This window comes from Falco punctatus (assembly GCF_963210335.1).
Source record: "Falco punctatus genome assembly, chromosome: 5".
NCBI classification, from domain to species: Eukaryota; Metazoa; Chordata; class Aves; order Falconiformes; family Falconidae; genus Falco; species Falco punctatus.
In genome coordinates, this window is record NC_137584.1 from 50,803,335 (window position 1) to 50,831,252 (window position 27,918).

Below are 27,918 nucleotides of genomic sequence, written 5' to 3' on the forward strand. Positions count from 1 at the left end.
AAAGACATTCCAGTACAGAATTGTAAACCAGCTGTAATAACATACATATACATAAAAATTACACCTGAGCACTTATGAGAATTGAGTGTCTGAGCCATGAAATGACAACAGGTTGGGCAATGTATTGGAATTTATCTTCTGGAGTAATCTACAGGAAGAAAGACCTTCATTATTTACCAGTTAAAAGAAGGACTGATAATATGTTATCAGGAAGATAAAACCCAATGATTTTGATCTAAACCCCTTCCTGTCTTCCTCCTCTAATTTAATCTTTTCTTGTACTTTTCTGTCTCATATGCATTGTTGTTTTGTCACTACTTTTGCTGGTTCTGCATACACAGCACAAGGGTTGCAAGGGCTCCTTCTGGCTAATCAAAGGGCCAAAGGGCACGTACAAAAATATTTACTACATGGTAAGGTAACACCCATTTTTTTCTCCAGAGACCACTGTAATCTTACTCGAGGCTAGCAGGTACTTGCCTGTTATCCTCATTTCATGTAAGCATAAGGCCAATAAACAAACTATTTAGGAAAATCTTTGATCTGCAGATCATTTCAAGCAGCAACTCAATATACTTAGGAGACTTGTTCTTTTAGGGAAACAACTTTATACCCTTTCAAAGCCTATGTGTATGGTAAGAGTTGAGCTAAAGTCTAAGAAAGGTAAGACCTAGCTGTTTTTCTTTCACAGGGACTTTTTTTTTTTTTTTTTCCGATGCTGGTATATTATATATTCAGCACAATGCAGAAGTGTGGGGGGAAAATAAGCAAAAAAGATTTGGCAGAGCATACTCACCACAACTCAAATTGTTTTCTGCTTTCAGTGCTGAAGTTGGAATACTCCAGAATTCATTTTCCCAGTCTACAATGTTTCCTTTCACATCGCAGCTGAGGTTGGCCAGTGTTTGAGCATTCATGGTGAAATTCCAGAGGCGGAAGTTGTAAATGTCCCCATTTAGAGAGCTCACTTCATTGCTGTTAGAGCCCAGCACCAGCCTCCCATTTCCCGGGATAACTTTGCCAGAGATATCTGGACAGAAGACTATATGATAGATGCTTTTGGCATATATACCTATATTGCCTGAGAAGCTATCCCCTACAACACAGAGCTGTTGAAAGGTTTCCGTGAAAAACTCTGCATTTCGTGGCAATGCGTTCTCAAGGATGCATTGCGTGCCTGAGATAGACAGAAAATGGCCTTTTGTGGTCTTCCCAAAGCTGAAGAATTCTGTTGACAACGCATCAGTGTAGGAGAAAACCTTCCAGTCGTCATTGTCATCGTTGCTGCCCTTGGTTGCTTCAAAGCACAGTGTGAACTGGCTAAGCTCTGGCACTGAGACAGTGTCTGCCACAGACACAGCATCAATGTCAGGAACCTGGGGAATGATGACTTTCTGATTCCTCAGAGACACGGCGACTAGAAACAAGAGGAGATAAATACATTTTTAAAAATAAATTAATCATATAGAAGTAAATGCAGACTGGCAGCAGGGGTCAAAGGAACATTCATTAAGTCAAACATTTATCAGATGGTTTTTATCACTGTAATATACCAATAGCACACACAAAGGGAAAATCGGCTTGGGAGTGCACTCAGCTGAAAATATGCAGATTTCCTTTTCAACGGCATGGAGAATGCTGTGCTACACATTGTTAACCATCCCTGAAGTTGCATTAAGAGTAATATTAGGAAATATTACCTACTAACTTCCAACTCTGCCTCAGCTCACTTTATAAATATTACTACTTATTCATCTAGTAAGGATGCATTAAGCAATAGAATAAACCAGTTATTTGAAAAACACAGTATGACTTGCTTTTAAGGTAGATTATTTTAATTACTTGTCTGCATGATTGCATTACACCAATGAAGTTCAGGCCTTGCTTCTTTTAAATATTGCAATAGAAGCAAGCCCCTACTACTTTCCTTGGCCAACTGAAGTCTTTTGTTCCTAAATTCAGCTAATGGGTTTCTACGAAGTGTCTCATTTTGTCCCTAGCAGCCTTCTGGTTGAATACTGCAATCATGTGCTCATGAATATTTACATTCAAGCTGTCCACTATTTGCTAATATTTGGGTCAGCAGTTTTGGATTTTGCACAAGTATCCAGAAGTGGCTAGACCTCTTGCAACTATGTAATTTAGTAATTTAGGCATGGACAGAATTACTCTGTCTCTAATTGTTATTAAGTATTCTCATTTGCAGTAGCAAAAAAGGCAGTCACCAGATGTGAAAACCAGTATCACACGACATAGGCTTTTTCTCCGTAAGTATGTTAATGACAATTCTGTTCACTCTGCTTTGGAGAACACTATTTTTCAAAATAAAGTGCCAATATGCTCAGTATTATTGGCACATTTACGGGAGCAAAATTCTTCTAGTAAATTTCTCCACAGAAAGAAGTTTCAGGTTGTCAGTCAAGCAAAGGCATTGAAGTCAACAAGACCAGATTGCAGCAGCCCTTGGGGTTTTACTTCTGGCTCCACAGTTCTGTGGCAGATCACATACATCTTCAGCAAATGTCTGCTACCTCTTTTACACATTTTCACAGCGTATATGCTGGAAGTTAAACTGGTTTTTGCTAAACCTGAAGAATAACTGCCACAGTAGTTAATCCCTAGTTTCCCTTGGGATTTTCAAGTGATGCCACAACACATATTAATTACTACACCTGTTCCCTTCTCAGAAAGAAATAAATACCTTTCAGTATGAGAGGGTGAGACATGTAAGGGAAGGGCGACTGTGACGCCACACTTAGGAAAAAAGACAGATACATGGGGTATAAAGATTCTGTGTAGTCTGTAGTATTGCAATTTCCCTTTGCCAGCTGCTTGCAAAGACTCTGAGCTCCAAGCTACCACATTTGGATACACACAGGGACATAATCTGACCAATATATTATATAGTAAAATAACATACAGCATTGCACATTATCCACCAACCCAGCAACCGGAGAACGGGAGGGAAGAGAAAAATACTGGGCTTTTATAGTTACTGGATTTACTTCACAGATTTTTTTTCTTCCCAGGGGCAATAATAGTTGTAACTATTTTATAGATAGAAAATATGTTCAACTCTCCAATGAAAACAGTAGCATTTTTTTCATGGGTTAATTATACTGTAAGCTTCTTTACATAACATGGAAAGTGTTCCAGAAGAAGCATAAGGATTCAAGACTTGAAAAAAATTGAAAGCTCACTCATATGAGCACTGTTCAGCCTGTGTTAGGTGGTCAGGAGAGTTATGGACCATCTGGTCACATTTAAACAGTACAGGAAGAAAATAAACAGGGAGGACGGTGCTCTGGTACTGAACAAGTCTACTCAACTTTGCTGTACTCATCTGACAGATTTAACCACTGGCACCTTCCCCACACAGTGAAAGCACAAAACAGACAAGTATTTTGTCCATATGGAGAAAACAGAATCCTGCCATCAACATTAAGCACAGATCTCCTTTCTCATTACTGTTGCATAGTCAATCATCATACTGATGAATTTCAGATGTTAGTATTGCAGAAACTGGTTATTCTCTGAGGAAGAATATACATATATTATTGGAATATTCATCCAAGTGTTTAGACTACTTTCAGAATGATGTTAAATTGTTTCTGTTAGGAAGATAAATGGATTACAATGATCAGGGTGGGGGTTTTTTTTGACACATTGCTATTTACACATGAAGAACATAAAAAAGCCTTGGCAGCTTGGACACAGCAGGAGCACCAAGCAATAGGCAGCTCACTGTTCTGAGATCCACATCTGCTTTTACAGGAGTGCTGGGACAACACGAGGCCTGCCTCTGCTGCTTTTTAGAGCCCCTAGCTTACTTGCGGGTCACTGTCTCACAACTCATGCACCCCTTTACCCATAAGCACGCCAGGAGTCCCTAGATTGTATTTTACAAACCCTTGCAGGGAAACCTGCTTTCCTGCCAGTCAAACTTTTCAGCATGGTTCGGTGCTTAAGTAGTGGCTTCTGCTGTTCCTAGCTTCACTGCTTTCATCTGCCCTTTTGCTGATGCTGGAAGAAATGCATCAACTTTAATGAGGTCTGCAACTGTCTGCATACCAAATACCTGTTAGAGAGGTTTTTGTTACTATTGCGCTGAATCTGGGCCACTGCAGTACTACTCAACTGTATGCTAAATTTACGTGACATTGTCCCAAGCATTTATGTACTAACAGAGGTCTGTTGCCTCTCCTTCCTCTCCTTTCAGCACTGAGCAACTTCTACTCATTGGTGGAGCTTTTAATTATGCAGTTAACTATTACTAATAAATTATAATTACACTCTTCAGCTGATGTAAATTGACATAATTCCCCTAAGACTAGCAAAGCTGTGTTCATTTACTGTAGCTGAGGATATGGCCCACCCATCTGCTATTGGTGTGCTACAGTAGGTGACAATCAGGAAAGCCAACACTTGTGCGGGTGGCCAACTCGTTACGGATAACAAGACATACTCTGTGAAACTCACTTTGAAATCACTTTTGCATAAAATCCAGCAGTCACACAAAAGCTGTTCTATTCTTGGCTAATTCCCTCTCAATCATTTCCTGCCTCCCTTCACCTACTCTTTTATATTTGTCTTTCCCCACATATATTTTGTCTTGGGTACATATTGCATACTAGGATGCACCATTAATGTCCTTTTAAATGCCATTTCTAAATATCAAATTGCTCTGTGTCTTTGAATGGCCCTTTACTTTCCAAATTTGCATTACTTTGTGAAACTCAAAATTAAGCAAGTTACTTAATTTTATTATTTACGTATGACCATTTCTGAGAAGTGAAAGAAAACATGAATGTAACACTGTTCCCCTTGCTCTGGGAGAAATTAAGGATTTTGCCCAGGTGTCATGTTTGTAGTTGTAACAATGGTGTCACCAAGCCTTAACATAGAGTTTCTGAAGTAATATATAAGTGAAACATTAAAATAAGTCACTGGTGAAGGTCACTGATACCTTTACTCACACTGGGGAGTAGTCTTCTTACTCAGAATGAAAGAATATCTTTCAAGACTATTGTTCATTAATGGTGTTATCCATGAATGTAAGGTACTACTCAATTGGGCATGGAGGTACTATTTTTGCTTTCATAAAAATACATTACCTGTAGGTATATATACACAAATGGTGTATATACACAAGAAGTGTTATTCTAATCCTGACAGGACATTTCCTTCCAGCATCTACAAGGGGGATGAAAGGCTTTGGCTTTACTTACTTCGTACATAGCTGGCATTAAAACCTTTCTTCTGGATACTGAAGTCACTTTTAAATGACACGATCATTTCATTTCCAGTAGAGTTATAGGATAATCCTTTGGCAGTGATGCCACAAAGGTTCATTGGGCTTTCTCCATTGTCTAATGTCAGTGAATCATAAATGCAGCCCGGAGCTTCTTCAATGTCAAAATCGATAAATGTTAACTGTATAATGAATCCATGAGGTGCTCGGATGATCCACTTGCATGCTTGGCTGTTAGGATAATCACTGGGGAAGCAGGGAGAAGTGAAAACTCCAGACGGGTCAGTTAGCACGATCCTACAGTCGTAGCATCCGTGAGCTGGCAATAAAAAACAAAGAAAGGTTTCAGGTCAGGAAAAGAAATATCTTAACAGGAAAGTAATCATCAACACAATAATAAAATGTATTTGTATACAGAAAAACATAAATGAGATGGGGGGAAGAAAGGCAGAAAAAGGCCTGGTTTATAATGGGGAAAATGCTGGAGGACTAGTATAGCAAGAGAATGCTATATGTAAGAAATCCTACACAAAAGAAGTATTAATTACACTTAAATATTCATTTCTGCACACAATATATATCTGCTATGTATATTGACCTGTCAAAAGTGAAACAACAGTGACATTTTTGAATTCAGAAAGGCAAATGAATTCTTAAACTGCAGCTTCTGAAAAGATGACTGGTATAATTTACATTTTCTGGCTGCTGGTCTGATGCTGACTGGTGGCTATTCCAGCAGCTTTGTGCCATGCTATTGTTTCCAGTGGAATGTCCCTGGAACGCAGCAGCAAAAGAGATGGGTTGAAAGGCGACAGAAGCAGCAGCTCTGCAGGGCTCTCGAAGGTTAGTCATCAGTGTTTCTGGCAAATGCTCTCCACTTCACCCAGAAGGGTAGCAGCGAGCTACTCACTGGCTTTTGAATCGACAGCAAATTACTGCACTCTTCCCATTCTGACTCAGCTCCATTGACATATTTGTGGCAGTCATGCTTCAAGAAATTCTTAGCCTATTCTTCATACTCCTTTGCTCACCTGCTGTGCTTATCCATGAGAATTTCAGACCCAGTTAGCACTCAAGGTTGCATTTCTTGTTTGGTTCACATTTGCTTATTTATTATATATTTACTTAGTGTATATAAGATAGGATTACTGTGAACTGCCTGCTGCTAAAATCTGTAACAGTTTGCCAAATCAGCACTGAACAAACTAGGTGAGAACTGAATCTCGCCAACAGACAATTGGTGCCCCGTGTGAGGCCCTTCAGATTATGAGACTTGGTGTAATGAGCAACAGATAACCAAAGAAACTAACTGGCACGTTTATGCTGAACTACTTCGAAAACATTGCATTATACCACAATTCTGAGTCAAGTACACAAGTATAAAAAAATAGATAATGTGAACTAAATGTGAGCTAAAAGCAACTAAAAAACTTGTCAAGTGCAAACTACATATGGAGCAGTGTAAAATAGGTTTTTTTAATTCCTATTAAATGCAACAAGGTTCTCAAAAAAACCCTCAATGTTTCTTTCCACTACTTGGGTCCTGATATTGTTCAGTCACATTCAAATGGTGTTTGGCCAAAGCAAATAGATGCCAACTCTGTGAAGTGGCATGGCAAAAAAAGAAGCAGTTTACACCTGCAGGGAGAATTACAAGGTGTACTTGATGGAGTTTTTATAATTTTTATTTGAAAATCATGAATTCATTTGGCCCCAAAGAGGTAAAGAGACTGATAATTAATTGGGCTCTCAGAGCCAAATACAGGCTGGTTACATTAGAAAAGACTAGTGGAATGCTTATTTGTTAAGATGAGAAAGATTGTCTGAAAGTTTTGCAGGTAGCTTTGGGAAGAAGTGGCACTCATGACACTGGAAAACTTGATCTGTGTAGTACAAAGCAGAGCCTGTCCACTCTTGATTTCTCTGCAAATCTTTACAGAGGAGTATGCTCACCTGCCCTGAAACCCTGCTGTTCCATTTGTTAACTGGAGAGGAAATATCTACTTATTAGTATGGTGACTCTAAACGCTGCGGTTGTACAGAGATGACAGCTTCACCCAGTATTCTGCACAGGCAGGTATCAGTTTTCAGAGAACCACCCCAGACCGAGGGGAGGAGGAACAGGGAAAGCACGCTGCAACCCACAAGCCACTGCAGTCTCCAAGTCCAGGGCAAGTGAGCCTCTCTCTGTAGGGCAGAGCAGCACTAAGACTGCTCCGGCTGGAGCTGCCTGCAGCTGGAGGGCTCCGTGATTCACGCTCCTGCCCTCCTTATTGCTAGGCTGAGGGCTACAGGGGCTGAGCATCTGGCAGCACGCCACACCCACTCTCCTACTCATTCCTGCCAGAGAAATATATGACACAGAGCTATCTGGGCAGTTGAGAGCTCTCCCTGTGCACCCAGATGGACCTGAAACCAGGGACTAAGCTGTTAAGTGATGTAAATAGATACAGAACATGGGTGTTAATGTACATTCATTCAGCATTGGACCACTATAGTAAACCTTAACGGCATTATAAAATGTTGCTGAACCAGAAAAAATATGGCACTAGTCAGTAAAAGTGTATCTCTCAAATTGGTAGAATACTGCATTCAACCTGAGACTGGAAAAGTCAAATATGTGCATGAGAAAGAACACAGGCATTCTTAACAGGAGCCTGCCTTTATTAACTCTGTTGATCACCACCAGCCAAAACAGCACTCAGTTCTTCTATTTATCTCTGTCTTGAGTATTTACCGTTGTTTCTAAGCCATGTAAAAAACCCTGTCAGTACATGTAACAAAGATACTTTTATCCCTGCTGTCACTGTAAATATTAAAACATAAATGTTATTTATGTTATTTGGTTTTCTACTAATTTAATCTTTTCACTAACATATCTTCATTTTATTTTATCCATATTGTTTTGTTGGGTTTACAGAACTAACGCAAAAAAACCCAGCACCTAAATTTAGGTAGGAAAATAAGTGCTCAAAACTTTACATACACAGAAGAAACAGATTTGGTGAGCAACATAGTTTACTTTTTTGAAGTGGGTTGGCTCCATTTTGGCATAGTAGCTATTCTGTCCATGACTGCAATTTGAAGGAGAAATATCCTGTTTTCATGCAAATGTCCACAGTAGTAAGTAAAAAGAAAAGAAAACAAACAACAAAATTATATATAAACAGAATGGTTTTGAATGGAACTTTTTGCACAGTTTCTCATGAGAGTCATTTTTCTATAAACACCACCTATTTTACTCATTAAAGAGAAAAATTGCTGTGGCAATCTTAGGCTGCCAGCCAAAGCTGACAGATATTTTGCAATGCCATTGGCCCAGAGCAGTTCTGACCTCTGGAAACTGAATACTTGTTGCAATACACACCACAGACATTTCTACAAGAGATCTGTGATATTTTATTGATTTCAATGAGAATAAATTTAGGTTTGATATTCTTGGTCAGGAACCCCACATATGCAGAATCTGCCTGTCAGGTATTTTTTATCACCCTAGACCACAGGAAATTCACTTTCTAAATATATTTTGTCCAATAGAAACCTTCATCTTTTCTCCTCCTCTTTTCTCCCCCAAACCAAAATGAACACCCTCCCCATACAGTGAAATTAACCACTTAGTTTCAACATTTCCTAATTGAAAGTTTCACCGGGCAAGTCATTTGTCTCCATCACAAGAATACCCTGATGGTATCATTTCATAATCACTTTTTTTTTCTTGCAGAACTCGTACTTCCTATAATAAAATAATAATTACGTATTTAGTATGACACTTCAACACTATACTAAAAAGGAGAATTAATAAATTCTTCTGGAGTATGTTAGAGCTTTCACCAAAGTTATCTGAGTGATTCATAAATGTTAATTGACTTCAGAAGGGGAATTGACTGTAGGGGAAATGCCTTTTTCCCTCCTATCATGCCCATTTTATAAGGACAAAGTTAGGCATGGAGATAATTGGCAAAAATGGCAAAAGTTCCCATGGATTTTGGGTTCCTAATCTATGTAATAAGAGTACTGATTTTCCTTAACTACTTACTATTTGTACAGGGTTTTTTATGTCCAAAGCACACTATCAATGACTCTAAACTGCAGCTGGGAGAGCAGTCTGCCAACCTGGCCTACTGTAGAAAATCCAAAAATGAATACTTTAGTGGCTAATGGAAATTTTTGGTCAAAGCAATTTGGCCATCTTTAATAGGAACTTATCAGTAAAGACAGGGATAGAATCCTGTTCTCATGGTTGCCAGTTTTCCTAACCATGAGAGCATTCCCTCTTTTCTATGAGTATTCTGCCTATTTCACACATATACCTTTTAATTTCTGTGAAGAGGAAAGTACACTATACTAGTCTTTCCTACATCATGCTGAATTATCTGAAGACTGCCCTAAAACTAAGGGGCTAACAGAAAGAGTACGTGACTCATTAAAGATTGCACCATACAGACAGACGTGTACACGCAAATCTCATATCCTATGGAACAAATTTAATCACCCCGCTTGTCCAGCCTAGCAGTTTTGTCTCTTTAGGGCCTCAGCAAAGAATTCCACCATTTGAACTCATGAAGACACCTGAAGGCACTGAGATACACAATTTGAAAGTGACTTTCACAAGCCATTTGTGGGCAGCTGAAGCCACAGTCAGACCCAGAGCTACAACGCTGAACTGCAGATTTGGGAAGGAAACATTCTGTGTAAAGCCTCATCCCATACATTTCTATTTCTCTTTTTTTTTATTCCTTCTTATATGACTAACACATTCCAGCACTTGCCTCCAAAATCTGTCCTAATATTCATATTTTCCTCTAGGTCCTCACGCTTCTCTACCTCTCTCCATTGTCATAATTTCCCCCCCAAACCTCATTTTTGCCCCATTATATTCCGCATTTCTTTCTCAGGCATGAGTTTTGCTGCCTCCCCACCAGCTTTCATTTCTGCACTTACCCAACCTTGGAGAACTGCCGGGCAGCAAATTTTGTTTGGCCAAAGATTTTTTAAAAAGAGCAAAAGTGATCCAGATTGGGACACTGCCTATTTCAGCTCTAAAGACTTAAAGTTTGTGAAGGGTAGGATCAAAGGAAAACAGGGTCTCTGGGGGAAAGTGTCTGCACTTGCAATTTGTGTATTATGCAGTCTGTTTTCACACTGTTACACCTTGCATTGGGTTTTTCTTTTTCCAGCTGTAGCATGCGTGGCCTTCTGTACAGCATTTTCCACCCGACAGAAGTGTAAATGACTACATATGAGTAGGCAGCAGCACAGGATACTAATGATAGTCGGTGTGGGTTGAATTAACGCTACTGCTGTTTTTTAGAAATCCATTAAAAGGCTCCCTCATAAAAGTAAGATAAAATTCTGCTGGATTTCATTTTGGCATGAAAATTAACTCTACTGCTCCCTGTAAAGGACACAACTTTCATACAAAAATATCCTGAAATAAATCTATGTAGCTCTGGGACAGAATTTTCAGAAAACAAAACAAAACAAAACAACCCGTTTATGTTAACTCTCCTCTTATTCAAGTGAACAGTAAAATCTCTCCTGCCTGACAGAATTACGCCAGCCCTAAACCACAGAAAATCTTAGCTACAGTACCTAGCACTTTAGACATAAAAAAGCAGTACAGAGTTAATTATAATTTTAATGTAGACATATGAGAACCCTTAAGCACTTTACATACATTTGAAAAGGTAGTGCTTACAAGCATGGTCATTTTCAACCAAGAGAAAAGCACAAGGATGTGACAGGATGTAGGCTCTTGCAAGAACATGGCAAAGCCCAAAATAGAAGCAAAACCTTACAATTGTTTACTGTGACAGCATGAAAACATACCTATTTTGCTGAACATTAGGCAGGAAAAAGACTTGCTTTATAATAAGCAATTAATTGTTGGGTGGTTTTTTTTTCTATTTCAAGGATGCTGTAAGAGAGATATAGCCAAACATTAGGTTAAACATATTTATGCTTACAAATAGATGGGTGAATGAGGTCAGAGACAGGCACACCTGCAGACAAGCATGAGGAAGGGCCAAACCACTAAGATGTGGGTGGGCTGGAATGGCTACAGAACAAACAAACCCATGTTATTCCAATGAGACACAGACACTAAACCCAGAACAGCTATCACATGGCAAAGGCTTCAACAGGAGCTTATCTTCACTTAAAAAAAATAATTTTGGATGTAAAGGGGATCTGTAGGTCTACAGAAATATCTATATGCAAAATACGAGTATATTAATTGCAAAGAAGTTGCATGTCATCCCCTCTGGACATAAAGTAATGGTCTGCTTACTCACTTGTAAGTTAGTTATAAGACCTATACAAATTTTTATGCAAAACATTAAGCATAGTAACACTCTTCTGGGGCCTCTGCACAGCAAACCATGTTGCCTGCTTACCATGCAACCCACAATTTGATCGCGTTCTCTCTGAGAAAGTGCAAATGAAGAGGTGTGGCAGGTTTATTTTTGCTTCTTTATTTATATTCCAAATTGCAGAAACTATCTCCCCAAAAAATCCTTATTTTGCTACAGTAGGCTAGCCCTGATAAAAATTACTGTACACAACACATAATTTAATGTGAGCATGCATTGTAATCTTCAAATTAGGCAATCCTAATTCTAACTATTTAAATATCTGGATTTAAAAAAAGGATAAAAAAAACAACAAAACCAACAAAATAGGATTTTCTCTGCAATAAGCAGAAGTAAGACTCTCATCCTGATATATAAATTCTGTGTATAAAAGCTTGTCCTTGCACATACATATAATGTATGTGGTCTACTCATTGGAAATATGATTGTGGTTGCATATAAATGTAAATGTCCCCTGATTTGTAATGTTAATATAGAACCATTTCTACTTCAGCATTTCTACAGTGTGCATAGCCCTAAATTCACAACAATCTTAAGCAAATCCTAAAATCTCACAGATATGATTTGGATTTAAACATGGACTTAAAATTCAGCAACTGTTTCAAGTCCTTTCCTGCACAATGATGCCTTTGAGTCCTGTATTTGAAGCTTTACAGTCCCGTCTTCAGCCTTGCATCCCCCCTCAAGGCAGAACGGGAGGGCACGACACCATAACTGCTGCCGTATGAAAACAACGGGGGAGGCACTGCACAGACCCGAGCAGTGAGGAAGGCTCTGCTATCCTTTCTGGTTCTGATAATTCCTTTTTCTTCTAAGGAAAGAAGTAATAACTAGACCAACACGTGCAAACACCCATCCAGGAAGAGATCCACTCTCAGACACACAAGTTGCATGTGAAAAGTTACCATGAACCATATGACACCTGGCCTAACGTCTACACAGCAATCCATACTCTTCCTTCCTTTCCTTACCAATCCACTGGGCGCATTCTAGATTCCCAAGTTGCTGACTGAATTTGGGGGGAGCAAGAGGCTGATCTTTTATATCAAACTCTAACAGAAATAGTCCCTTCCAGTCTTTGAATTTCCTTCCCAAATTACTTTCTGCCTAAAGACCAGGAAAGGCAAGGTTTAATTCCAATGCAGTCAATGAGCTTTCTACAACTGTCACCCTGTCCTCCCCACTTAAAAATAGAAGCATTATTTCTCTGGGTAGGGCTCAAACCTGTCCCATCACCCTTTCTTAGCGGCATGTTATATTAAATTCCATCTCTGCAAAGACATCAGTAGGAGGCTTTGACACTGGACAACTTGTGTGTAGAGAAAGGTATTTCAGCTCACCTTTGGGGTTTTTTTTAATTTCTCCTAACACCAAACAGTTAAACTGCTGGTCACTAAAATACTTGGCAGTGTAGTGTAGGTCATCAAAAAATAAAACCCAGTACAATTTAAATAATTCTCCAAAACATTCCTAAGATACTTATTTATATTAACAGGTGTAGAATATATAGAATCCCCAACAGGGTAAACATTGCCAGTTTTTATGTGAAACCACCTGCTTAGACTCATCAATAATGTAATCAGCGTAATGAAAAAAATAAAAATCCTATAAGCTTTACATCAATGAAACTTTACATTATCCTACTTAAAGCTACAACAGAATTAAATGCATTTTGCACAGCACAAGTATAATAAAGATGCAATTGGGGAGAATCTTTCATCTCTGTGTTATTCTTAGTTTGCAAATGTGACTTTTTTTTGTTGATTTGTAAGAAAATACTTTTTTAAGCACTACTAAAAGCTGAGTCCAGACTCACATTCTGCATCATTCCCATTGCATCATCTGCATAGTACTCCTTGTACCCAGCAAGAATTTAAAGCCTCCATATTCCTGACTGGAAATAGCACATAACCCTGGCAGGGCCTTTTATAATTCAATGAAAGACAAGATTGTGCTCTCACAAAATAATTCAACAATTGGGTTTTGGCCACTGAAGCCAGGAGACAAAGAGAGTACTATGCCCTGGCCAGTCATATCAGCTTGCCTCGCATCTTCCTTTCCTGTTGCATTATGTCTTGCGGCATATGCTTTAAATGGCTGAACCGGTTGGTGCACCTAAGAATAATGAAATGGTAAAAAAATAATCTCCTCACAGGTTTATACATAGACATATATGGAAGTGTAACTGTTGCCTGTGAAGTCACTTGTTCCTGCTTTCTGTTGCTCTAACTCTTATTGCTTATCAGATTATTAACAAATTAATTTTTTTGTCACACAACTGGTTATGTTCTCATTTTTCTAAGACAGAAAAAGACAATTAATGAACTTGTATGTGGAAATTTGAAAACTGATAAAAGACAATTATTTTCTTCTAAGTTACGACATCAGCCTGTGAAAGTCTGACCTGAAAAGTATCAAAGTGGGGAACATAAAATTCAGAAGGCCAAAAGACATTTCCCCAAGTATTTAATAAAGTCTCTGAATCCCTCCATATATATAATAATTCATAAGAGAAATAACTGTAAGGAATTGTAAACCTCATAGCTTATACTTGAAACTAATCTCAACCAACAGTATTGATAGCTCCACTTTGGTGGCGTGGACGATCTCAGGCTCTGGGATTCGACTGCCAGTACAGCCACAGTGCAACGCTGCCCCAGCACCGCTCTGACCAGCCAGCTCCTCCCAGACCCTTCCTGGGCATTGCTCAGCAGCCAGCACGGGTCAGGGACCATTCCCAACATGCAGCCTGAACACAGCTACCTTAGTGTTTATAACCCTGCGCATTTGGGACACAGCATGGGCTGGCCCCCCGAGGCAGGGAACAGCCCTGGGCACGGCTCATTTACTGGAATAGAGATGGCCAGCGCATAAGTGGGAAAAGGAAAGCGGCCACGCGAGGCAGAGCATGAGGCCCTATCTCTGGTATCTTATGTAGGAGCCAATAGAACAGTTCTCACTAGTTTTGGTCGTTCAAACAGTACACGTAAATCCCGGAGAAACAGGTGGTAGTACATCCTGTTTCTAACACGATAATCAAAATTATCTTTCAGGATGCACTTGAGGGCAGTAACAGTAATAATGTACCAAAAAAATCAGGAAGAGCAAAGCTTAATTTTCAAATCAGGTTAAGATTAGAAAAGCAGAAGTAAGAATAGTAAATTACTGACTCAGGAAGCATTTACCACAAATGCAGGCAGTAACCAGTTACTACTAAACCCAGCTGCAGACTTTTCACTAACACAAGACAAGCTGATCTGCACTTCCTTATGCAAAACTCTATAACGCGGTGCTAGAACGCAAGAGATTTTGTTATTTACTCATAAATAAACATATAAACCACAGCATGATTCTTAATCCTTTTCACAAGGGACACAGATGGACTGGAACTTTACCAGGTTTTCAGGGTATTCATTTTTTTCAGGGTGTACCGTTCAGGGAACTGACCTCTGGACTTCTCAAGACTAGCATACTAACCAGCCCTCAAATGGCGTTACCCAAGTATTGACATTATCGGCATTTGTTGTATGTCAGATTGCTAAAATGTTAAGATAGCCCTGGAAAGATTAGAGCTGATGGTCTTCATTCTCTCAGAGTGGGATGCTAGCACAATACAGAGACCATTAGAAATTCAGTGTATCTCCCGATACTCCATACCACCCCCAGAACCCATTTAATGCTGGAATTCAGTAGGTATTTATTTCTGTTGAGTTATCATTGCCATAAAAAGCTCTACCTTCTTCATCACTCTAGCACAAATATCGTACCTCCTGACAGCAACCAACTTTATCACAGCACTGACTCCAGCAGGTTTTGATTGATCTGGGAAATTGAGGGAACCAGCTACAATAGAAGAAAATACGTTCAGAGCCAGGGTGGGGGCCCTGCACTGCCTGTTTCCCCTTAGTTGTTTGAGTTTGTGCCAATGAAAATGGAAGTGGAAACAAACACACTGACTGGGTAAATCTGCCCTGACCCATATGAGTGGAGTTCACACTGTAGACAAAGTTATGGTTTTCCCCCAGAGGGAGGGGGTAATGTGAAAATCCTGTGTTACACCCATTGTAACTTAAGAATATTTTCATTGGCATTCCTATGATAATCTTATAAAAATAACAGAATTGACTCGCTAGTTTTGGCCTGAGTTGGATTTTTTTTTCCACAAAGTAGCAGAAGTTTGGGACAAAGAGTGGTATTGACAGTTCAGTTTAGATATGCTGGTTAAAAAAGTATTAACCAGTAAGTATACGGGCTAGTACAATAAGCACATAAGCTAACACACATGTCAGTAAAAAGATTATGTTAGGGAAGGGAAAGGGTGGGAGCAGGTGCGTTTTCTGTGAGGTTGCTGCAGGTAACATAATGGTTTCAAACTGTGGTCTATATATCACACTACATCATAAATCATGCTGAGATTTATAAGGGCAACGATCATCAAGAACATTGTATTTTTTTTTTCCACCCCAGCAAGAAGTTCTGGCTTCTGGCTCCTAGCTGAACATTTGCTGCATTGTTACAAAAAGGATCACATCTTCAGCTGGAGTAAATCCATGAGTGCAGTTAGCTTCAACACGTCTATACCAGGCTGTACAAGCTGAGGAGTTTTATGGCTAAATAATTTCTTGGGTATCGTTCATGCAAGCAAGTGTCATGCTTGCCTGGGAAGCTGTTCAAAAAATTAATGCCAAAACAGTTGACAATATTTTGGTGAGGTATGGTTTGTAGGAATTTGAGATCCCACCAAACTGCACAGATACTGGTTAAAATAATGTTATATCTGGACACAGGTTTCTTACTAAAACTCAGTCATACAGATGCATACAAGAAATACGTTACCTCTGCAGATAGATTGGGCACAGACTAAAGAAATTGTTACGACAAAATTTCTGGGTAACAATATTTTGTGCAGTGAAAAGTGGAAAATACTGCCTCTTCACTGTGTGCTTTACCCAACTAATCCAACACACAACCAATATCCAAAGCAGTTTCCATTTGAACCATGCTGTATTCAATGTCTTTTATTGCTTATAAGAGAAGAACTCAATTGAGGGTTTTCTTTCCCAGGTTGCAACGTTGGAATGCTTTTTCTGGCTGCTACTACCAGTATTCTGAATAAGCAACATCTTAACTCTTATGAATGCCTCCAGAAAACACAGGGTAGGGGGATTATTGCACTGCTACTCAGTGATATTCTTCAATCTTTGTGTGTTTATAGGCCAAATCTCGCATCTAGAAGATTTTTTGGATTTTTTTAGCTATTCCAGAAAATCTGCTATTAATGACATGGATCTGTTGCAGTAGAGGTTGAAACTACAGTTTGCTGGTGTTTAACAAGATACAGAAATTATGCACAATTACTTTACATTGGAATTCATTGTAATAGAGAAGGCATTCTAGACATACTCACAGACACCAACTCAAAATCAATTTCACACAGAGCCTTTGAATCTTTTTTTGGGTTTTATTATCTGCCCCATCTATTAGTTTTTAAAGTACCTATTTCAATATGATTTAGGCTACTTATATTTCAGTACTTTATTATGTTCTGGGTTCTTTCAGTAAGCTGTTAAAAATAGATACTGTCAGTAACATATCTGTCTCATCTAATATGCAAGAAGGAGCAATCTAAGTCAAAATATTTGTGATTTTTTAACATCATAAAATAATAAGAGCTTTTCTATTACACACAGAAATATTCTCTTCTACCCCATCATAGAAAATTAGCCACGCTTTCACCTTCCAAAGACAGTAACATATTCAGTGTTAATACTTATTATTCAGCTAGTTCTGCCCAGAGCAAACTGGAAGATGTTCTGAATAACGATATCAGGTATTTTCTTGTGCACTGTTAATGAAGGGGTCAGGAGACTGGAAAGGGGTTAGAGCCTTTTTGCTAACCGAAGCTTTCACCTCTCATACTTCATTTAGGGTCTTGCTGGAAACAGCAAAGATACACAAGTAAAAGTGAGATCAGAAATTACTTCTCAATAGTTTGCATTGCTAAGAACAGAATAATGCTATATACAATATAGCAAACTGCTATTCATTGTGGCGGGGGAAGTGTGTACATTTTTGACATTTGGTGTTATTCTGACATCTCTAATGCTGTTTTTTGTTCTTAAACAAGCCATTAATTTTAATTTTGAGTAATTTCAGTGATATGCCATCTAGAACTGCTTTCTTATCTTAGTGTTTCTGTAAGATGTAAAGATGGAAGGGAATGGCATACATAGCTCAAAACAATAATCCCTTCACAGCTGTATTACTAACTTTACACGCCTGGTTTGTTGGTCCATTTCTTCTCCTTACCTAGTAGCAGAAAAGAAAACATTATAACACAAACAGCAAAATCTTGCATTAAACAGTCAAGTATGTCCTTACTGCTTCCATTAAGCCTGCAATGACTTCTTTGTGTGACTACACCTGAACCTTTTATTTTTGTCAGTCTGGCCTCTATGATTTATGTTTCTAACCTCCATCCAGTTCTCCAACTGCTCTGGCCACTGAACTCCCATTGCAATCAATCAAGACGTCTCCCTACACATTCCAGTGCTTTTTCCAACTCTATAGCTTTTTTTTTTTTTTTTTACCAGTTGCCTAGAGAAAAATATTCCATGGATGAATGAACTTCAAAAGTTAGGAATTTGATTATAATCAAACTACACGTATTTAACTCCTTAAGGATGGACAGTGCATGCTCCACTTCTCTTTTTGCAACATGCTGCTTTACTGAACGGAAGAAAACAAATTCACAATGATCAAATCAGAAATAAATAACTGATGTGTGTCTTTTTTTGTCAAATATGACAGCTTAACACATAAAACCTGAAAATATCCCCTCTTTATGAAGGAAACTATGACAGGTTTGACAAAGTTTGGCTTGAAAACCTCTCTGTTAGGGTTCAAAATGCTTTATGTCTTGTTTTTATTACAAGATGTCTACTCTACATCTTAATGCACAGGTTTCCAGCTATTGATGTGATGTGATTTTTTTAATGTCTGCTACAAAGCTAAACTGGACAGCTTCAACTTCAGATACCAGGAGAAATCCATCTTTCACTGAAAGAGGAATTCTGAAAATAGACTTACAACTTCTTGTTTCCCCATATTGAAATCAGCAAACTATTCAGCTTACCATAAGAACAAAAATGCTTTCTTAGTCTTAACAGAACTTGCCTCATATGAAGGAACTTATTTTCTGCACTGGTTCTGCAGTCATCAGCATTATTTGGAAACAACATCTAAAACACTTGCCACTTAATGGAAACTTCAGTTTCACAATTGACTTGCTCTGTAATTTCTGAAACCAAACCAAGCCAATCAACCAAAGGAAACCTCTTTCATGAATCTGTTATTTACATATAAAGCAGACAGGAAGAAAGTATTTTGTTAGGTCTGGAGACACAGTTTAAGGAGGTTTTAAAAGATTAGGAAGTATAATGACAGGTGCACAGTGTTCCTTGAAATAAGACGGGAAGTGAGTACGAGACAGAACTTGATGGCACCATCCTTCTATAAAACTAAACGGACAAACTGTTCTCACTTAATAATGACTATACACTAACATTTACAACCAAGCATTGTACCTTTACTTGACCTTTAACATGTTGTACTGCATTAATTGCCTTAACTATTCAATTAATGACAGTCAAGCCCTGGATTCTCCCATATTCCTTCTGTCTAAGGTTATTTTTTAAAATATTTTCCTGAAATATTAAACTCTGCACTTGTATTGCATTCAGCAAATCTTTTAAGTTCAAGCAAGCCAACATGTGTCATCATCTCAAAACTTAACGTCCTCAGCTTGTAATTTTTCAGCTAATGTTTCTAGTAAAACCCACCCTCAGAGAACACCAGTGACCATGGTGCTCTCCTCCCTAACACCGTTTCCAACACCATTTGTCATTACATTTCAGCTGTTCTCAAGGAAAGCCTATTTCAAAGCCACAGCAGAAAAGATATCTTCCTATTTAAAGCAGGAGTCCATTTATCAATTTTCTCTGTTTTTGCACCTGAAATATGAACTAATAACAATATGAAAGTAACTGTTTAAGATCTGCCATCAGTATTGAATATCTAGACAGAATATCTGGACCCCTCTGAGAATAAAACCCCAGTCTGACTGCAAGTTTACCACGGTTGAAATTTTCAAAGCCTCAGAGACTGAATCCTTCAAGATATTAAGTCCTGGGCCTTCCAGTGATGGAGCCTGATTGACATCTAAAATAAAATGGGCTTAATAAAAAAAAGCGAATATGGAAACGACATCAAACTATAATATTGAACACCTCACGCTGAATTTCCAAGAGTGCTTACAATTCGCACTACTTTCACATTACTTACCTTTTATTACAGTTTTTAATCACAATTATTCTGATTCAGTACTCAAAATCTTAAAGTTTACGATACTACAACTTTTGAGCTAGCATTTGAAAAAGCAATGGTGCAAGCCCAAAGACATAAACACACCAGTGTGGAGAGTATAAGCATACTTCTCAAAATGAGGGAGGGGATTTTGCCTCTTGAATGTAGATTTACTTTGCAGTAACAGTCAATAACAAGAGTGAGAAGCAAACAGTTAAAAGTCAGTATATTTTTACCCATGACTACACATTTGTGATTATGCAGTTAGCTGCAAAGTTTGGAGGGAGAAGTTGAGAGAAATTTCTCAGTGTTAAGGCACAGAATATTTAACAGAAAAGCAATTTTCCATATGTGACAATTAATAAACCAGCAAAATATAAAGCATATGCCAATTGCTATGGCACACTCACTATGTTACCAGTATGGCCCTTCACAATGCACTAAGTAGAGCAGCAAGACAATTAAACTTACCTCATATAATAAATAGGGCAAAGCAATGTGCTTGGGATTCTCTTTTTTTGTTTTTGCCTAACTTCTTCACATCTGCTGTGTAAACTATTAAACTGTGAACTGTAAACTTGGGTTCATTTATGAACCTATCAATGACTTTTATCTCAGCTCTTTTAGAACTTATCTCAATGATCATTTCCCTGCATTGAAAATTCACTTCAGGGGCTAATGAAGCATATCAGTAAAGCGTTCAAAAGCAGTCTGAGGAGACTGGTGAGAATAGTGTCTGTCTCCCACATCCGCATCCTATCACCCAGTGAAGTACAAAGTTAGGGTGAACCCTATTCACTGTTGTCCACCCAGATGTTCTAGATATTTTATTGGAAGTCCAGATAAGAACTTAAAAACAGGAATTCAGGGTAATAAATTTCAAGTTTTGAAGAAGAGATACATTTAAACGTATTATATAAATAACATATAAAACCCATATCTAATTCTCTTTATTTTAGTTTGAGATTCTATGCTTACTAGAAGCTTTTCTCCTTTCATGGTCCTGGGCCAGTCCATCTAGTTTTAGGCTTCATCCAAAACTCTTTCAACTCAAAGAAATATTCTCACTGTTTGCAGTGGGATTCGGATCAAATCCTACAGACTCAAACATGAAAAACTGTAGTTGACAATAAGGGAATCTCAGAGGGTGATCTGACCTCTGGTCATGTACAGTTTCTGAAATAGAAACAAATTACCTACTTCACTATCTTAATACATAAAGTTCAACAGAAATATAAAAGTTGCTTAAGGTGAACACTTTAAATGTGGCAATTTCTTACATGGAAAGCATATAGCCTATGAATGGTTATAATATCTGATCGGAATATAGCAGGCAAGGGAGTGGAGAAAGTTCATATTACTTCATAAATCTACAGTGTTAGTTTTGAATCATTATTCAGGGTGTTCCCTACCAGGCATACAGCATGAAAAGAAAAAACGCATAAACAAGTAGTAAAAGCAATCTGACAAAGTTGTTCCAACAATGTCGCCCTAGCATCTATCTGAATGCAGAAAGTAATAAAAACTGTAAGATAATGAAGCAGATCATGGAACATTTCTGAAGGGAAAGAAAAGCATAAATGCAAGGCCTAATTTGGGCAATATGTTACCTTCATAGAGGTAGTGTCAGAAAAGGCAAGAAATGGCTTAAATACATAGAACTAACTGTTTGGTGGGTCCTAGCTGTAATGCAGAGACACAATAGCAAAGCTACAGACATGCAAAATAAGGCAAGGCACACCATAACACCTTGTTGCTTGCTAAATGATCATATCGTTGTACTTACACAAGGGTGGAACTGAAAAAGGCAGACAAAGCCTGGTGAAAAAAACAGTGAAGTCTGTGTCTGACTCTCCCTTTCTCTTAGTATCCTCATCTGAATATGACATACTGTATCCTGAGAGCAAAGATATTCCCAAACATCCATGGGTCGGAATTAGGAAGAGGCATATTAATACTGCAATGTATAGTTTGGAACCCCCTGTACAGACCTGCTACAACACAGCTCACATACTTAACAAGTTGGTAAGTGTTCCTTGCCATGCCATGGTGAGATTTTTTTCAGTGGGCATATTTCACTCATGCAAGCAAGAGAAGAATGAGTCATGAATGATTTCATAACAGCCCTGCAGAAACCAGTCCAACACCAAGGCTGTGGGAGAACTAAGCTGGACTGGCTGTCAGAACACTGAGGAACAAGGAGAAAGAGTCCAAAACCATCATTCAGAAGCACAGAGTAATGAGGATAGAGTCTGTGTAAACAGGAAATAAAGGAAGTCTTGCATTTCACCCTGACCACAGTGTCTAATTGCCATGGATAAGAAAAATTAAACAATTCCTTTCACATTACCTACGTGCATAACCAAGTAATCACTGTATTCTGCAAGCTGTCATGTCGACCTAAATCTACTTTGCTACAGTCCTGTGACAGCATTATTTCTTCAACACAAGTCAGTGACTAAGCCTAGAACTATGGTAGACTCCAATGGCAGGAATGGCAGAATTTTTAGGCATAAAGTGTTATTTTGATTTATGACATATCCACTTGTTTAAGACTAGGTCTTTGCTCAAGAGTTTAGTCAATATAACTCAGTGACTTTATGGTTTTTTTCTTCAAGATTTTTTTATCAAGGAGTCTCACCTAGTAGCTCTGCTAAGATACAGTCAATATTAAGAGCTCCTTAGGGAAAGTATTCCTTCTTATTCTAATTACGCCAGTTGACCCTAGTGCCAAGGTCTGCAAAACAGCTGCTGCCTAAGAGTTAAAGTATTATTGTACCTGCTTGCTTAAGAGATGGGCTGTTCCAGATCTCCTAGCTCTTATGAAAGTAAATCTATAAAATCTATTTTAGTAGCTGTAAGGCTGGCACTAGGACCAATCATTGCAAGTTTTTCAGTGAAAGTTACTGAGCAGCGTGTACAGACAGAGAAGTCTTCAGTAAGTTTCAGGTCAGCTTCAGTATAGCACACTCTCAAAGAGCACATAAAAGTTGGGGTTTTTTTGAGAAATCTTTTAAGAACTGCAGGCATTGTAATCTAATATGAACCTAATACCTGGTACCTGGTCAGCTCATCCACACATGGTAATTTGGTGTAGCAAAGAAGTAACTGGAAAATTAAAAATGTGATAGCTGATAATTAGATGTCTTGAAAATAAGAGGCATAGGAATAACTAGAAAGGAACTCTTATGTAAAAAAAAAAAAAAAAAAAAAAAGGAAAAATTAAGAAATCTCCTTCAAAAAATATCCAGCAAAATGTTGTCAATAAGTCACTTTAAGCAAATCAGAAAATTGCCTTTAAAAATTTTAGGAATTTTTTTTTAAATATCAAAGTAAATTCAAAACAATAGCTCAAAGCTTTGCCTTCAAATTTTCAAAGCAGTATTTTTTCTCCATCATCAAAGCATTTCAGCTAGAATTTTTATCCTGTCATTTTTCTTTAAAATTGATACACTTTTCATTTTTGACAAAACCAATGTATCTGAAGAAAAAAGAAGAAAAAAAAAGAAAATAAATCAGTCTGATGTAATAATAACATTTTCTCATCCAAACAGCTTTCCAGGAATTCTGATATTTTCTTTCATATTTGTAGTTTTCTTAAGTGTAACTGTACAGTAAACTCTGCAGTGAGACAGAGTGCTGGAGATCCATCTGCAGTTTGAAAAGCCTTCAGGTGTGTTAGACAGCTCCCTGTGACTCTCCTGACTGCAGGGGTTTCTCCACCCAGGCAGTTCCCACCCCTCCTGTATAGTCTCAAGACTACTCAGCCAGAACAGGCTCTGACAGTACACGGTACTAAAAGCAATTATAGCATTTTATAGCATGTGATAATTGAGTCATTATGATCAGGCTGCAGCAACTACAAGAAGGAAAACTCTTCTAATAGCTCAGATGGTAACTGCTTGCATGTTTTGTTTAGTTGGGTCTGGATCAGTTACGAAAATGGCAGAGCTTGATGGTCTGCCTAGGACACAGTTGGGCAAAATGAGGAAGGCCTACAATGCTGAACAGACCCCATCAGGTACCCAGTCCTATCTATGCAATGCCATAGAAACAAAGGGTTGATGTAATTTTGATCTAAACATTCACAAAATTGTGACCGCATCTTCCAGTATCAAATCACATGCAGCACTACGTGGTAGTAAGCATGGCTGGCTAAACACTTTTTTGGCTCAGCTGGTAAATCTGCTCCAGCCTAAACTCTAAACTTAGTTAAAATGAAGTGCCAGCAGCAACTTTAAGCAGTTATTAAACACAGAAATGGCAGAGGGTTGTTTGTAAGTAGTTGGGCAACTCCTAGATTCATCACCAGGTATGACTTGCAAACATTTGCCAGAAGTATCTTCTTTCGTTTACGACTAGACAGACAATTGCACCTTTTCTTTTCAAGCTTCTTGGCATTTCACAAATACTACCTCTGCGGCTGACTCTACCAACAACACAATGCAAAATGATAACAGAGACAAAAATATGAATGCTGTAACCTAAAACAGCTGATCATACTGACTTTCTAAATGGGACATATCAACAGAAATAAATACCACCACTCACATTCAGATCTTCTCAATAGAGTAGGAATGATCTTATTTTGCATGTCAGTGAAGAAGGGGCTGTGATTAAGCAGCTCCAGCAAAGTGGTTAGTCTTGGAGAGACAGTCCTGGGAAGAGGACCAGCTTCAGGCATGGGACAGCTTCAGGGACAGAGTGGGTTAAGTGACACAGATATGATGAAAATTGCCATGGGAGGTCCGGAAAGCCAACCTTGCAGCAGTTACTGCTTTTATCAGTCTGTGATGTTGCTGCTGCTTGCAGTGGTGATGCCACCTCCTCCAGCATGAGCCACACATTCACATCCCTTCCTTCATGGCAGTGGGGCCACCTTGGGCTATATGTAGCAGGACCATAGCTACTTTGTTGCCTATAGCAGACTTCTGCTCAAAACAGCTCTCTGCTCTGCCTGAAGCTGGTCCTCCTCCCAGGACTGTGTCTCCAAAACTAACCAAAGGCCCAGTTTCATTCCAAAAGCCAAAGCAGGAGCTATAATGGGAAGTCACCTCGTTCTGGTTGTAATCCATGACTCAGCACAGATGCTATATGAAATGTATTATTTCATGGCAAATGACAGTGACAATAAAAAAACCCAGTAGTTCCAGTGCAGAAATTTCTTAACCTCAATAAGTCAAAGTGATGGTAAACATTGTAGAGGACCAAGATACTATGGAAAACAGTTGTATTAGAAACGTATTACAATAATCACAAGTAGGTAAAATATAACTTTAGAATAGAAATGCGGGAAAAAAAATTCTAGGCAAGACACTAGGCAGGTACAGAGAGAAACACTTCTACTGACTTCCTGCCCATGCGGCTACTCTTGCACACCAGTATTGTCATTAATTTAAAAATAATTCTGAGAAGTTCTAGCTATGAATCATGTCCACTATCTTTATATATATATTTATGTAATTATTTTTTTTTAAAGGGGAATGTATGAAAAGCTGCTGTTCCAGTTGTAATGCTGATAGTCCAAAAGAATGTAAAAGCCTAACAGTTTAAATACATTAAATAATTAGGGTATTCTCATTCACACTATTTTGTCTTATACTTTAATCTGCTTTTAACCAATTTTGTTATTCCCTGCAAATGCAAACCTTGCTATTTCACTTACAAATTACAAGCCTTCCTGTTCTGAGAAAACAATTCTTTCCAGGAAGCAATAATATCAGAAGTTTCTTGGTATTTGTGTTTACTAAAAAAACCCCAAACTAGCACGACAGTGTTATCTCTCACTTAGAACTGACTTCCGCGTGTTTTTTCAAACACAAAGGTATAAAACCCACTGATCTCTGAAACAGCTGATCTCTGAACTGCCCATCAATAAGAAATAATCTGTTCTATGTATGTGAGCATATCTCTGTCTATATGCAGATATGCAGAAGTGCTTCATTCTTTTAGGGAGAGGTAGGACTGTTAGTCCCATGACTACCAGATCTGCACTGTGCAAGGTAATAGGTTTGTCTCTACATTTGTGAGACAGAACGTACAGCATGAATTTCAGACTCTGTCAGTTCCTTCTGCATTTCAGTTTATTCCTGTCTATTCTGCATTTCAGAAATAAGCAGAAATTCGTGCTTTCTTTTTCCAGTGATGATTCTTTTCTCCCCTTCAGTCTGAGGAAGCATTATATGACAAATATTTGATTCCTTCCTCAAGCTAGTCAAACTGTGGTCTAGCTACCTGCTGCAACTGAGAAGATTCTTCTGCTAATGTTCACAGCTGTGAGCCACAAGAGTAGTTCTGGGACAAAATTATATTGAGGAACTACCACTCAAGCAAGCTGCTCAAACCTTTCATTACATTTTAATAAAGTACTAGAAGTACCACTCAGTCCTTTCCACTGCTTGTCAACATGACCAAACACATCCTATTATTTTTGAGCCCATTTCTCCAAGATGTAGTCTCGGTCTAGAGCACTAGAACAGCAGCATAATTACATCACACATTCTGAAGATTTGCTAATAACACTAACACCTGTAAAGGTTGCCGGTTACTGGCAGTGAAGTAAAATTAGTTTACTCCAATTCTATTTTTCTCACTGAGCAGACCAATGCCATGGCTACCACAAGGGATGGTGGTATAAGAAATGCTAGAATTAGTGGACACCTGGATAAATAAAACCTATTTGGGAGAGTCAACATGACTTCTGTAAAGTGATGTGTTGTCTTACAAACCTCTTGGAGTTCTCTCCAGCGTCCAGTCATGCTATGTGGGTAAATGTGACCCAGTTGACATAATTCACTTGGATATCCAGAAAGTTTCTGGCAAAGACTTTTGCCAACGGCTTTAAAGGAAACTAAGCAGCCATTACATAATAAGGAAGGTTCTGGCATGGATAAAAAACTGTTTAAGAGGCAGGGCATAGGAGCAAATGTGAAGCTGTAAAAAGGCAAGAAAGTCACCAGCAAAGTTCCACAGGGGTCTTTGCTGGGATCTGCACTACTTAACATATCCAGAAAGTATTTGGAAAAGCAGCAGAAGAGTACAGATGCAGTTTGCTATTGATAGAAAGCTGCTCCAAATAGCAGATACCTTGAAGGCAAACTGTAAAGAACTGAAAAAAAGGTCTCATAAGACAGAATGACTAGGCAATAAAATGGCAAATAAAAGTCAATGTAGATAAGTGTGACAATGCACCAAGTGCACTAAAAGCCTCTAATTGGCTTTCAGTTCTTGTTGGACATATGCTGTAGGTGTATCTGTTTCTGGCCTTGTCTCTGGCTGCTCCTGACCTGACTCCCTGGATGAACCCTGGATGTGGTTCATTGCCTCACCTTGTCTGTTAACCCAGCTCAGACGTGGTGGGACTGTGCCCAGACAGTGAGGGCCCTGTCTGCACTGGGGTCACCCCTGCTCCCAGATCCTCCCCCAACATGGGCCACCCAGCTCTTGTTGCTTCCAGCTAGCTGACAGCCCAGGACTTGTATAGCTGTCCCAGCCTGGGCTTAAATGAAACCCTTGAGTCATGGGCAGAGGATGCCTGGGTGGGGGTCCTGTGTGGGGATGGTCTGGGCGAGCGAGGGAGTGGTCAACAACTCTTCAAGCTGGGGAAAAGATGATGTAACGGAGATCCAATAAAGGTATACAAAATGTCTGCAGGTGACCCAGAAAAGGAAGAGAGGCAGTATCTGCTCACTGTCTTCACTTGGTGGCCCCTTGTTATAGAAGCCACGTTCAAAGGAGAACAAGGTGGCCCTTCATGCAGCAGGAAGTGGTCACGTGGCACCCCCTGCCTGAGGACAACTGTGGATGTGCAAGTTCCAAAGGACTGTGTTGGCAGAAATCTGTTGCAGACTACTAAACAGGCAAGCCACACCAGCCCCAGTGAGATTTTAATTCCCAAAATGGAAACAGTTGAAGACTGGGAGAGTTTTAAGG

General features: G+C 38.8%; 1 protein-coding gene across 6 annotated transcripts in view; it reads right to left on the minus strand.

The window, feature by feature from the left end:
* Window positions 1–27,918, minus strand: part of ADGRG6 (adhesion G protein-coupled receptor G6) — a 113,794-nt gene that overhangs the window by 62,858 nt on the left and 23,018 nt on the right. For all 6 annotated transcript variants that reach the window (XM_080390057.1, XM_080390055.1, XM_080390056.1 and 3 more), the window contains exons 3-4: window positions 5,229–5,570; window positions 797–1,417 (exon numbers count right to left, since the gene is read on the minus strand). In XM_080390057.1, coding sequence (XP_080246183.1) covers window positions 797–1,417; window positions 5,229–5,570 — 963 coding nt within the window. The remainder of the gene's footprint in view (window positions 1–796; window positions 1,418–5,228; window positions 5,571–27,918) is intronic.